The 13,329-nt window shown below is 47.1% G+C and overlaps 2 protein-coding genes across 17 annotated transcripts in view; one reads left to right on the top strand and one right to left on the bottom strand.

Moving 5' to 3' along the window:
• ZFYVE9 (zinc finger FYVE-type containing 9) overlaps positions 1 to 3,231 on the top strand; it is a 201,123-nt gene extending 197,892 nt beyond the window's left edge. For both annotated transcript variants that reach the window (XM_024248413.3, XM_054554772.2), the window contains 2 exons: positions 1,370 to 1,546; positions 2,657 to 3,231. In XM_024248413.3, the coding sequence (XP_024104181.2) occupies positions 1,370 to 1,546; positions 2,657 to 2,818 (339 nt within the window). In that variant the 3' untranslated portion in view covers positions 2,819 to 3,231. The remainder of the gene's footprint in view (positions 1 to 1,369; positions 1,547 to 2,656) is intronic.
• Positions 1 to 13,329, bottom strand: part of CC2D1B (coiled-coil and C2 domain containing 1B) — a 28,886-nt gene that overhangs the window by 6,107 nt on the left and 9,450 nt on the right. For 3 of the 15 annotated variants that reach the window (XM_063718918.1, XM_063718898.1, XM_063718939.1), the window contains 9 exons: positions 12,968 to 13,026; positions 12,773 to 12,889; positions 12,351 to 12,424; positions 12,183 to 12,241; positions 11,973 to 12,024; positions 11,416 to 11,515; positions 11,184 to 11,274; positions 10,106 to 10,235; positions 5,215 to 5,733 (listed from right to left, as the gene is read on the bottom strand). In XM_063718918.1, coding sequence (XP_063574988.1) covers positions 10,107 to 10,235; positions 11,184 to 11,274; positions 11,416 to 11,515; positions 11,973 to 12,024; positions 12,183 to 12,241; positions 12,351 to 12,424; positions 12,773 to 12,889; positions 12,968 to 13,026 — 681 coding nt within the window. In that variant the 3' untranslated portion in view covers positions 5,215 to 5,733; position 10,106. Of the gene's footprint in view, positions 1 to 1,387; positions 2,801 to 3,347; positions 3,473 to 5,214; positions 5,734 to 9,124; positions 10,236 to 11,183; positions 11,275 to 11,415; positions 11,516 to 11,972; positions 12,025 to 12,182; positions 12,242 to 12,350; positions 12,425 to 12,772; positions 12,890 to 12,967; positions 13,027 to 13,329 lie in introns of those variants that run through there. The other 12 variants (XM_024248456.3, XM_024248467.3, XM_063718941.1 and 9 more) reach the window with 9 other exon arrangements.

Below are 13,329 nucleotides of genomic sequence, written 5' to 3'. Positions count from 1 at the left end.
TCGCGCCATTGCACTCTAGCCTGGGCAATAGAGCGCGACTCCATCTCAAAAAAAAGAAAAATAAAAAGAAGTCCTTTGGGCCGGGTGTGGTGTCTCACACCTGTAATCCTAGCATTTTGGGAGGCTGAGGCAGGAGGATCACCTGAGGTCAGGAGTTCAAGGCCAACCTGGCCAACATGGTGAAACTCCTTCTCTACTAAAAATATAAAAATTAGCCAGGTGTGGTGGTGCACACTTGTAGTCCCAGTTATTTGGGAGGCTAAGGCAAGAGAATTGCTGGAACCCGGGAGGTGGAGGTTGCAGTGAGCTGAGATCGCGCCACCGCACTCCAGCCTGGGCAGTGGGCAACAGAGTTGAGACTCCATCTCAAAAAAAATAAAGTAAGTCCTTTGGGCCAGGTGCGGTGGTTCATGCCTGTAATTCCAGCTCTTTGGAAGGCCGAGGCGGACAGATCACCTGAGGTCAGAAGTTCAAGACCAGCCTGGCCAACATGGTGAAACCCCATCTCTACTAAAAATACAAAAATTAGCCAGGCATGGTGGCACATGCCTGTAATCCCAGCTACTCAGGAGGCTGAAGCAGGAGAATCAGTTGAACCTGAGAGGCAAAGGTTGCAGTGGGCAGAGGTCATGCCACTGCACTCCAGCCTGGTGACAGAGCGAGACTTTGTTTCAAAAAAAAAAAAAAAAGAAGTCCTTTAACTTCCTTGAGTCCTCTAAGGGACTTGCTCATGACCCTTCCTCTATAGTGCTAGGACTTGGGTCATCAGTTCCAAGTGTGTTCCACTTCTGCCTGTGCACAGTGCTGACACAGCTCCCGCCTCTATAGTGGCAGGGCTGTGTGGTGGAAAAAGCTCTGCAAAAGAAGGCTCAGATGCCAGGCTCAGCCCGGCTCTTCCTCTGTCTCTTAAGTTCTTCTGTGCCCTTGAGCCAGTCAATTCCCTTCTAAGACTAATTGTAAAATAAAGCAGCTGGGTCACGTCAGCTATAAGAGCCATTCTCTTAGACTTAAGATCATTTTCTAGGTAAATTGTCCACATATAGGGATTACCTTTTAGTGGCATACAATGCAAAATGGAGGCCTTTTCTAGTTCTGAGAAGAATGTGCCATTGCAACCATGGAGGCTTGCAGGGAGTTAGGCAGGCTGCTGCTGCCGTTTTATGGATGCAGAGACGGAGAGACAGGGATTGTTTTTTAGGGGGAAGACATAAATGCCCAACCTTTCATGGCCCAGGGACTTTATGGTGTCCTGTTCCTGTCATGTCTTCTTGCCCGTCTTGGAGAATCAGGGTGCTCATATACAGTGAGCTAATCTACTTCTCCCAAAATCTAGGCACAAGTTTAAAAGTCTCTTTTGTTTGGGGAACAGGTGTTTTTCCTAGAAAACGATGACCAGCACAATTGCCTCAGTGATCCTGCAGATCACAGTAGATTGACTGAGCATGTTGCCAAAGCTTTTTGCCTTGCTCTCTGTCCTCACCTGAAGCTTCTGAAGGAAGATGGAATGACCAAACTGGGACTACGTGTGACACTTGACTCAGATCAGGTATGACGTGTCTTCGCAGCTTTTAAAGCTGGCCTTGGGCAACGTCTGTATTTCTGACATGTGAGTTTTTCTGCATCACCCCAGAGAGCTTAATTCTCCAACCTTCTGGCCTGACCGGATGTAGTGCTCTGGCCCTCTCTTTAATAGTACTATACCCACATGTGATGCTTGGTCAGATTCTCTCAGAACCATTTGAACTGTGGCTTCTTCACCTGCATGCCTTCCAAGGAGCTGGTTTCCTTCTTAGTGTGAGGTAAAGAGGGGAGCATGTGGTAGGACCTGCCAGGTCCTGCCTTGATGCTTACAAATTGCCAGACCTCTCTGTTCCCTCAACCCTTTAGCATCGAGTCACTTGGAACTTGGGTGTAGATTCAGCTTGATCCCCTTTCCCCACTGAGTGTTAATTCTGCCCAGCAAGCTGCTTCTGGCCTGAGTGCTTATGAGGAGAAACTGGTTCCTGAGCGCAGGGTTGTGCCATTATCAGGGAATGATGAAAGGTTCTGTGTCTGGCCCCAGTTCCTGACTAGTCATCAATCAACAAATATTTATTTTCTGCTTAATGGCTTGCCCAATGCTACACTAATGAAGTATTCTGGTCCTATCTCACGTAAAACAAAGAACAAGCATTTTTCTGCTAAATATGTGAGCCTCTTGAGGGCAGGGCCCTGTTACATTCATCTTTGGATCCCTGCGTTTGTAGTTGCTCAGAAGATGGTGCATGGATGAACAGATGGATGCAAGAACAAATATTCAGTTCCTACTATGTTAGGGAGCTGTATATTGTATATTTCTCATTTTAATTTTCACAACCAAAGATTAAGGTATTATTTCTGATACTCCATACCTTTTTACACACCTCTCCCCTTCCCCAGAAAACTAAGACCATAACAGGTTAAGTGGCTTACCCAGTGCCTCATGGTTGTCGGTCAGGAGGAGTCAACAACAGGATAAGTGACAATCCAGAAAAGAGGATAAATTTGTATTCATTGCCATATGTCTAGCCTATGGCCAAAAAGTACATCTCCTTTTCCTGCTCAGCCTCCTTGCCCTCAGCCCTGGAGAGGCCTTCTCTGTTCAGTAACCTCTCCTCCTTTTCTCTCTGTGGTATAGGTTGGCTATCAAGCAGGGAGCAATGGCCAGCCCCTTCCCTCGCAGTACATGAATGATCTGGACAGCGCCTTGGTGCCGGTGATCCATGGAGGGGCCTGCCAGCTTAGTGAGGGCCCTGTTGTCATGGAACTCATCTTTTATATTCTGGAAAACATCGCATAAACAGAGAAGACTTCATTTTTTTCTGTTCAGACTTGTTGCAACAGCAGTCATACCCAAATCATTTGCACTTTAAAACTGGAAGATTAAGCTTTTGTTAACACTATTAATGGGGTGGGGAATAGGGTGGGAGTGGGGGTTTGGGAGACGGGTGGGAAAGGGTGGTTGAGGGGACAGATGTTCCATAATTCTAAGTCTTCTATGCATTGTCCACCAAGAAGATCTGGGCAGCTTCTGTTCCTGCACAACAGTTATGCTATCCTCGCAGCTAATCCCCTTCTGTTACTGTTTAGACAAGAATTCCGCTCCTCTCTCAAGATTTACTTATGGTCATGTGCTCAGAAGTGCTCAAATGGGTACAACCATCACCAAGGGTGGGATGGGAGGGCAGAGGGGAAATAAAATATGAAGCATCAGTTCTTGCACTCTTTGTACAGAATTGGTATAAAAAGGATAATTCCACACTGATCTTGTCCCAGTTACATCACAGCTGTTTATCAAGTAGAAGTCACACTTAGATTTTTGTTTTTACCAGATTATTCACAGAAGTGAATCGAAGACTCAAGGGCTTAATCTACTCTTCTAGTTTCGGAAGGGCAACTCAGTGTAAATGTCATATGGAGAGCAGAGCTGAGTTCAGGATTGCTGGAGATCCGCCTGTGTGGATGGCAGGTATTCAACTGAGTATTTCTGTGAATGCTGGTGGAATACACCCAGGACATTTTTAGTTATAAATACTGGAGGAATTTAAAAATACATTTTATTGAGAAATAATTTAAACTTCTAGGAAGTTGCAAGTACAAAAAAACCCATGCACACTTTACCCAGATTCCCTCTTGTTCACTTATTAAGATTTTGCCCCATTTAATTTGTCAGGGTTTCTCTCTCCCTTTCTCCCCGTCCATAAAAAATTGAGGCATTTGAGAGTAAATTGTATACATCATAGGCCTTTACTCCTAAATGCTTATTTCCTAAAAATAAGGATATTCTCTTACACAACTGTAGGACAGTTCTCTACTTCAAACATTGATTTGATACTTTAACCTGGCATCTGCCCAATGATGTTCTTTTTAGCATTTTTTCCCTCCAGTAAACCTTCCAGTATAGAATCAGACATGGTTATGGCTGTCATGACTCATCTTGATCTTTTATGTCACTGATACATATATTATTTTGAGACGGAGTCTCGCTCTGTCACCCAGGCTGGAGTGCAGTGGTGCAATCTCGGCTCACTGCAATCTCTGCCTCCCAGGTTGAAGCGGTTCTCCTGCCTCAGCCTCCGGAGTAGCTGGGATTACAGACGCCCGCCACCATCCCTAGATAATTTTTTTGTATTTTTAGTAGAGACAGGGTTTCACCGTGTTGGCCAGGCCTGACCTCAAGTGGTCCGCCATCCTCTGCCTCCCAACTCCTGACCTCGAGTGATCCGCCATCCTCTGCCTCCCAAACTGCTAGGATTACAGGAGTTAGCCACTGCACAGCCTCATTGATACTTTTGGTGAATGTAGCCCCCCCACCCCCACCTTGTTTTTTTAAACAGAAAACAACTCAGTTTGATATTTCCTCATATTTAGAATCAGTTTATGTGTTTTTGCCCATAATGACTTGACATCCATCTGCCCCCTCATTGACAGTGGTAAATTTTGATCACTTGGTCAAGGTGTTGTCCAACTTCTCTGTATATCCCCCTGCCTGGAACTTATAACCAGTATATGTAGACTTTCAGACCATGCAAATATCTTACCTATGAAAGTGTCCCATCAAATTGGCATGCATTGATGTTTATTACCTGCATTCATCTTTTACTGTGATGTTTGCAAAATGATTTTCCAATTCTAGTGCATTCTCCAGCTTTACAGGTTGCACTTGGTAATCTACTATAAGCAGAAGCCCTTCCTTCTCAATTTATTGATTTAATTTTCATTATACACTCATGGACTGTTTTCTGTTTTGTTTTGAAACAGTGTCTCACTCTGTCACCCATGCTGGAGTGCAGTGGCACATTCTTAGCTCACTGCAGCCTCAAACTTCTGGGCTCAAGCAATCCACCCACCTTGGCCTCCCAAAGTGCTGGGATTACAGGCATGAGCCACCAAGCCTGGCCTTTTTCAGTGGTTCCAATTCATTATTTTGGTGCACAAATGGTCTCAGCTTTAGCTAGACACAAGAGACCCTTCAAGTTGGCTCCTACATCCTGGTGACATGCTTTTTTTTTTTTTTTTTTTTTTTGAGTACTTCTTTATTTCTGTCCTAACAAGATGCTTCAGGCTTATCTTGTGCTTATCCTGCCCTAGCCCTGGAATCAGCCATTTCTGCAAGGAGCCCTGGCTTCTTTTAATGGTAGTGGTATTAGAAACCAAAATCCGGTTTATCCATGATATGTGTGATGCACTCTGACCTTTTTCTGTTTCATTAAAAATTTATTTTGATCTTAGACCAAATGGATTCCACAATGCACATTTTGAAAATACTGCTTTAGGGCAATGTACTCCATTGTCACTGGCATCTTCTGAAAGCCAAAGCTAAACTAGTTTTTCTGCAGTATTAGTACAGCTCCAAGAATTCCCTGGAAACTAGTGCAGGCCCCTGGGACAGCGACAGGCTGCTCCCCAGTGGCTAGTGCTGGGTTTAGCACGAGGCAACAGCAGGCTGTGGAGCTGTGTTTGTGGTGGCAGCTGTTTTCCAGAGGCCTAAAGGCCTGGCCTGGGGAATGTCTGGGTAGGTTCATCCTGTTCTCTGAGGTGGGAGCTTATAGTTGACATCTGCCTCTTCAAAGGTTTTACCGATGGTGGCTGCACAGAACTCTTACTGTGACTTTTCCCACAGGCTCAGAGGTACTCAGAGCTTCTAAGGGGGAAGCTTGGCCCACAGAGCAGCAGCTTGTCAGGATCGAGCCCTGGGAACCACTGCCTCCAAACCTGACAAGAACAGGAAGCACTTGTTAACAGGGGCAGGTTATTTTTGGTCTAATAGCCAGCTTTGTCTGAACATACCTCAAAAGTTTGGAACTTCTACAGGGACTGGTCCTGTTTTCCTGTGGTTTATCTTCCTGCTTGCCATTGTACTTATTTATTCTGGTTCAGTGCAAGCTTTTAAATTCTCCCACTAAGGACAAACACTGGCCCTCAGATCCTTTCTCAGCTGCATCAAATCTCCTCTGTGTTTAGTAAAATCATTTGTGGAATTGGGCATAAAATAGCCAATGCTAGTTAATTGTTTTCCTTGTTTATCCTTGCTTTTATACAATTTATATTGTAAGAATTATATAAAGCAAGGGGCTGAATCACCACATTTCAAAACAGGCAAATTTTCTTAAAATTTGTAAAAATTTGATTGTAAACTTAAAGATTGAGATATAGCGATCCTTCTATACTGAAGAGGAATAGAATTGCCATTCTGGTAATTTATTAAATTTTTTAAAATTATTAAATGCTTACCAAATGCTAGGCAATGTATTTTTATCACCATTTTCTGAGGAACTACTGGACTCTAGGGCTACAGATTTGAAACTATTCCTCCGTAAATTCCCACGTCTTGTCTTCCCCCAGCCACAGTGGTTCCTGAACACTGGTGGGCCCAAGATTTTCAGTTAAATTTACCTCTAGATAACTGGTCACCTGGGAAATAATTTATGCATTTAACACATTTCAAACAACAATCAACCTGCTGAATATTGTTTCTGGAATTAGCAAGTTTGTAATGATGTTTCTATTTTTTTTTTTCTTGAGATGGAGTTTTGCTCTTGTTGCCCAGGCTGGAGTGCAATGGCACTATCTCGGCTCACTGCAACCACCGCCTCCCGGGTTCAAGTGATTCTCCTGCCTCAGCCTGCACAGTATCTGGAATTACAATCATGCACCACCACGTCCAGCTAATTTTGTATTTTTAGTAGAGACGGGGTTTCACATTGGTCAAGTTGGTCTTGAACTCCTGACTTCAGGTGATCCACCCACCTTGGCCTCCCAAAGTGCTGGGATTACAGGCATGAGCCACCGTGCCTGGCCGGTTTCTATTTTTATAATGCAAAAATAATAATAATGGCAATGGGAATTCAGGGATTGTATGTAGTCAGAAGGGCTAAGGAGTAGGGAGAAATGATGCCATTTTAGAGCCTGGGCAGCTGAGGCAGAGAAGAAACTAATCCATCTGTGGAGCTGACCCAGGTGCAAGCTCCCAGGATCTGGCAGTCTCAGTCGCATGGTTTCATCCTGAAAGCAGCTGCCCTTAAGGGACAAAGTCTTTTAGGAGCTGCCCACAAATACTTGGAAAACAAGGCTTCAAAATTTGGAAGCAACAATGCAAATTTCAGAATGGTGCTATGAGAAAGGAAAAATGTTAGAGTCACAGGAGTTTGCCCTTTAATTGTAAGCAAGACTTCTTGATTCTAAAAAATTTCCGTTGTTTATTCAGTTCGCTAATTCAGAAGAAAGTGTGCATTGCATGAGATCAAAGAATTGAAAATTTTTAAATGATGTGGGTTGTAGCTGGCTCCCAAATGCAGGTGAGTCACTAATCTCCAATGTTTGGTTACTGTATTTGTGTTTGTTTTGAGACAGAGTCTTGCTCTGTCACCCAGGCTGGAGTGCAGTTGTACAATCGAGGCTCACTGCAACCTCTGCTTCCTGGGCTCAAGCGATTCTTGTGTCTCAGCCTCCCTAGTAGCTGGGATTACAGGCGCCAGCCACCATGCCCAGCTAATTGTTTTTGTTTTTAGTGGAGATGGGGTTTTGCCATGTTGGCCAGGCTGGTCTTGAATTCCTGACCTCAGGTGATCCACCTGCCTCAGCTTTCCCAAGTGGTGGGATTACAGGCGTGAGCCACTGTGTCCCGCATGTTTACTGTATGTGGATAAATCTCAGGACAAGATGAGGCTGGGACAGGCTCCTCCCACTACCAGTGACGCATGCATGCCTTTGGCTACAACAAAGGCCTTTTAAGAACTTCAGTCTCCAAGTCTGGTGGGAGGCTTTGTCTTGCCTCCTCAGCCTGGAGGTTCTGTTTTGAAAGAGCAAAGAAGCAGACTGAAATTGAATGGGTTGCAAAGGAGAAACCTTTAGAGCCATAGAAAACTTTGTATCTATCGAAATAGGCCATTTCCAGCAGAGGCCTGAATTTAGAAACTCCTAGAGCTGGCTGGAACTTTCGAGGATAACCACAGTGGTCCCTAACCCTCTTAGGAAACACTGGGTTGGATACACACCCTAAGGGGAGTAGGTTGGGTCAGGAAGCCTTCCAGTCACCTTTCTTTGCTCTATAGATCATCTTATGAAGGCTAACCACTCTCCTTTTCATTCTAGATTATTGCTGTGTTACATACACGTGACTGCAATTAAGTGTTAAATCTCACATCTGTGGAAGTTTTGGTAGCTCATTTCTGATAAGATTGGCCAGCCAAGTGCGGTGGCTCACGCCTGTAATCCCAGCACTTTGGGAGGCTGAGGTGGGTGGATCACGAGGTCAGGAGTTCGAGACCAGCCTGACCAACATGGTGAAACACCGTTTCTACTAAAAATACAAAAATTAGCCGGGCATGGTGGTGGGTGCCTGTAATCACAGCTACTCAGGAGACTGACACAGGAGAATCGCTTGAACCTGGGAGGTGGGGATTGCAGCGAGCTGAGATCGTGCCACTGCACTCCAGCCTGGCTGGCAGAGAGAGACTCCGTCTCAAAAAAATAAATAAATAAAAAATTGGCCAGAGGGCGCCCGGGGAAAAAAGAAGTCACTTGTGTGTAGTTTCCACTCTGTGACCCACTAAAAGCTCTGCGTTTAAGGGCAGGGAAGCATGGTCCAGCCCTGTTATCCCCCAAAAGGACACATACAAAGCTCAGTTCTTGAGCTGTGCTTATGTAATACTATAGTGATCAGTAAGCTGAGTGTATTTGCTTCACTTCTAACCTTTTTTAAAAGTGATCTTGAGGAATGCTTTGTTGATCTTGAATTAATGATTCAAAAAGGGGGTGGGGGAAGATGGGGTATTTCTAAGAAATGTAGAATATTTCAGTTTTGAATATTAAATCTATTACAACTACAAACCCCTTCATAGTCTCCATCCATTCAGAAAAACAAAGCCAAAGGAGAATTTCTTGGAAAAAACTAAGGAAGTTCCCCAGGTAACCAGCTGAAGAGGAAAGGCTTTCCCTGCCCTCTCTCAAGAGGAAGCCGCAGTAGCCGTTACTGCTACCCTGGCTTTTAAAAAGTGACAGGGAGCAGGACTTTTGTTTAGGACTTTGATGGATACTCTGTGTAGTTGAGTATAAAATCCCTACAATGAGTTAGACTTAAGTTTCCTAAATAAATAAACATGTCTACGTAAAATTTTATATATATATTTTTTCTTCCAGTTAACAGTCTTTCTTTTTTCTTGGGTGGGTGGACCAAACCCAAGATCCAACCTTCCCCTTACTTCCTACCAAGTAGTACCAAAAACAACTTTCCCCCTCCACTAAGTCCTTAGGGAAGCAGGAAGGCTAGTGCAGCAGCTGTCAGGGATAAAGGCACGGGCAGAGCTGGGGTGACGGAGTTGTCTGGGACAGGCTACCACTGGCCCACTGGAGTCACGGAACCCTGACCCCACCCTCAGCAGGGGAGGTTCCCGATCACCCTCAAGTTCTCCCATCCCATAGTTACATCTTTTAAAGGCACATCTAGAAGTGGTGCAACTGGAGGCAAGTGTAAGCTGTACAGAGTTGCCACGCAGGGGTTAAGGGGCTGCAGGACTCCATGGTACAGAGGAACGAAGGTGTCCTTGCCCTCTTCCAGACTAGGGGCAGGGGGAGACAGCGGGGAGGTGGGCTCCTGGAACCCAGCCTGTTTCTGTAGAGGCCCCAGAGGGGCCAACAGGAAAGACCAGGGTCATGGTCAGTAGTGCACATGCTTAACAGGTCTTTGGTACTTGGGTAGCAGCATCTCTCTTATGTACAAAGGCTTCTGAAGCCAGCAAAGCTGGGAAAGTCAACTCCTGCACAGTCGCGGCCTGACTCCTCTCCTGGTGCTGGCCATCGGCTACACAGGGGTGCAAAGCACAAGAAGTCAGTCTAAACTGCAGTGAAAACACAAAGAAAGATTTTAGAAAGGGTTTCCTGAAGATAGTTAAACCTTGGAAGGTTAGCTTCTCTTCCCAGTTCTACTGAGGAACATCAGAAACTCAGCCCATAAGCCCTACCCAACAGTTTGGCCTCTTGGTCTTTCTCATAGATGAGAAACTCCTAGGTTTTCTCTCCAGATATGAGTTGAGTAGTTGAGTAAAAGCAGGGGGCAAAGGTTCTGAAGGCCCAGAGAGCTGCCCACCTCACAAGCCCCTGGGCTCCAGAACCAGCCAGTTCTCAGTGACCATCTGCACATCCTGGCCACTCAGAGGCTCCCGCAGCCTCACCTTCACCTCCAGCTTCCCCCCGGTGGGCTTCCTTCCATCCAGGACCTGTGAGGACCACAGGGAGGGAGATGGTAACTAAGGGGACAGAGATGGGGAGCAGGCAGGTCCCTACATTCCCAGGAAAGAAGTGAGAGGAGCTAAGATGTCCTGTGGCATGAACACAGGAATCTCCATTCATGACAACCCTACCCTCCCAGTATTTGGAGGAGGTGGTGGTGGTTTTAGGTGAGTCTTATTAAATGAGTAATAAATAAATCTAGACAAGCATCCTAGAGCTCTGTTCATTTGCTCCTCAATCCCCACGACAACTTCTGGAAGAAACATTGGCTTGAAGAAGCAGCCTTCCACTGACCCAAACCCTCACTTCACAGATGGCCAAGAGAGAGAAGCAGATGACTCTATGTGGCAGAGTCAGCACTGGAACCCCACGCCCAGGGTTCCTTCGCATTCACCACACTACTCCCTCTTCTGGGCAGAAGATGAGACAGTTAGGGCACAAAGCAGTACAATAGGCCCAAGAAGTCCAACCACCCTCAGTGGCTCCAATAGAGACCAGGGTGCACATAAGAACAACTTCCCCAGGCAGGCAGTAGGGCCAGGTGTGCTGCAGTGGGAAGAGCCCCAGCCTACATAGGTTATCAGTAAGGAGCTGGTCATAGCTCTGCCAAGGACACACCATATGAGCTTACAGAACCCCCTTTCCTCTCGGACCTGAGTTTCCTCATTTGTCAGAGGCAAGGTCGTATAGTCCTTGCCTGTGGAATCCATTGAGTTCATGGAAACAAGGAGGCTGCCTTCTCCTGGGTCCCTCTATGAGATTTCTCTGACCTTCTGAACCTCTCCCTGTGAAATGAGGATTCCACCTACTCTAAGCACACTTGTGGAGAATTTCAGATTAAGTAATGAGCACGAAAACCTACAACAAGGTGTGGCGTTCAGTGCATACTGGCTCTTGTACCAACCCCTTTGGCTTGCCCACACCCCAGCCCCTACCTCCACAATTTCTCTGATCTCACACTCATTCTCCAGCCGCTCCAGTTTCAGGTGTGCTGTGCCAACCAGCTTGTCGCTTCTGAAGAAGGACCTGGGGAGCCAAGAGGCAGCAGAGGATTGGACTGGGCAGGGAAGGCAGGAATGTGCTGGCTGAGCCCATGCAGGGGCAGCAGTGACAAATGCTCTTCCCTCCTCCCGGCCCGTGTGGCAGTGTGACCGATGGGAGCCTCACCCTTTGTGGAAGATCTCAAACTTGATGCCTTTGCTCTGGATCACCCTCTTGAAGCCCCGGTGGTTTCGGTTGATGTTTAGTTTGAAGAGTTGATCAAATTCTGGCAAAGGGAGAAAGCAAGGAGAGGCTTGGCTCTCGGGATTTCCTGAGGAAGTGGAAATGGAGGCCCAGGGCTGGCTGCCTTCCCCCGATCTCTCCACCTGCATTTTGGGGTGACTGCCTCCAAAGGGTGGTACAGCATCGAAGTCCTGGCCTTGGAAGTGAGTTTTTGTACTCTTTTTAGACATAGATTATAACAAAGCAGGAAAGACTTGGAATTGGGATACAGAATTCCTGTGTTCATATCCCATTTCTACCACTTCCTTGCCATGAGGCCCCAGGCAAGTCCCTGTACCTCTCTGCGCATTTCTCCAACTACAGAAGAGGCATGTTAACAGCACCTTTATCTCCCAAGTGGGGTGGATCGAGTAAGGGCATAGATGGGAACCCACTCTGGAAACACCAGTGCTGCCCACACACTCTGAGGGAGGAGAAAGAGGCCCATGTGTGGCCCTCACCTGGAGAGTTTGTGTTCTTCACCACAGCTGTTTTGCTTTTTTGAGCCTGGTCCTAAGCAGTGAGGAGGGAGAAGTCAGGACAGCATATAAACACAGAGACACACAGGGCAAGCACTGCAGCCACGCCTCCCAGGGATGGGAAGAAAGTGAGCACAGGGTCCTGGAATGCAAGGCGGGTTTCAGAGGATCCTACTTCTACCTGAACCTCACCGAGTTAGGGTAGTGAAACTCAAACCGCACAAAAGCATCCAGGTCATCGGGAGTCACCCCTGGGAAGGAGAAAAGGGAGTCAAGTCAGAGGGAGTGGCCAGGAGCCTAGCACTTGGAGTGGAGTGTCCCGGCAAGAGCCTCCTGGAGTAGGGGCGGCCCTAGGGTTACCTGGAGGGGCTGGGAGGTTCATTCCCCGGACAATGATCAGATGCATTTCTGTGCTGTTGAGTTCTGAGAAGATCCTAGAGCCAAGAGGGAAGGAGAAAATGCTCAAAAGTGAAGGACAGTAGTGGAACAAGGTCCCTTCTTCCAGGGCCTGTCTGCCCAGCTGGGTGGTGACAGGAGGGAGGGGAGGCAGAGCTAGTATGCAGACCTTGGTCTCTGACTTCTGGTCCAGAGCTCTTTCCACAGCACTCAGACAGCTGTGCACTCTCCACTAGCATGCACCCTGTCCTACTCCTCAGAAGCCCCAGTGCCCACAGCGGGGCCAGGCTTGGGAAGCCTCACTAAAGGGGTAGAAGTCTCTGGCCTGGGCTCCCAGCCTCCTGCCCCTCCCTGCCTGGAGCCCCTGTTTCCCTAGGCCTTGGTACCTCACGGTCTGGAATGTCTTCAACTCAAAGTGGTGGCTGGGAGGGTCGAGGCCCTGAGCCTGGGCCAGCTGCAGGATCTCCAGCTGTTTCTTGCAGTCCTGAGCAAGCTTCTCAAATCTGACAGGGATGGGTATGTCAGCATGACGGTGGATTTTCTCCCCACCCCATGAGCCCAGTCCCAGCCCTTGCACTTACCGGGTGGTCTCAGCCACGTTGCCCTGGTGCATGAACTGCTTGGAGAACAGCAGACACTTCTGAAAACAGAGGCCCAGAGTGACTCCCGAGCCCAGAGCAGGACCTGCTTCAGTTGGCATTCAAGGCTAGACTTCTCAAAGCTTCAACTTTCCTCTGTAGCCTCACCTCTCTCCTCCCACAACACAGCCCCAAGGGCACTACTCCCAAGTCCCACCACATTTCTCTGCCTATACTTTTGCCATTTTCTCTTCTGAGGAGAGCCATTCCCCAAATTACCAACTCCTTCCATCAAAACCTAACTCAAACATCCCCTCAGAAGGCAGCCTTTCCAGAACAGGTGGCAGTTCAGACAGATACATAAA

The sequence above is a fragment of the Pongo abelii genome, chromosome 1 (genome assembly GCF_028885655.2).
Source record: "Pongo abelii isolate AG06213 chromosome 1, NHGRI_mPonAbe1-v2.0_pri, whole genome shotgun sequence".
NCBI lineage: Eukaryota > Metazoa > Chordata > Mammalia > Primates > Hominidae > Pongo > Pongo abelii.
This window is presented reverse-complemented; position numbering and strand designations above follow the sequence as displayed.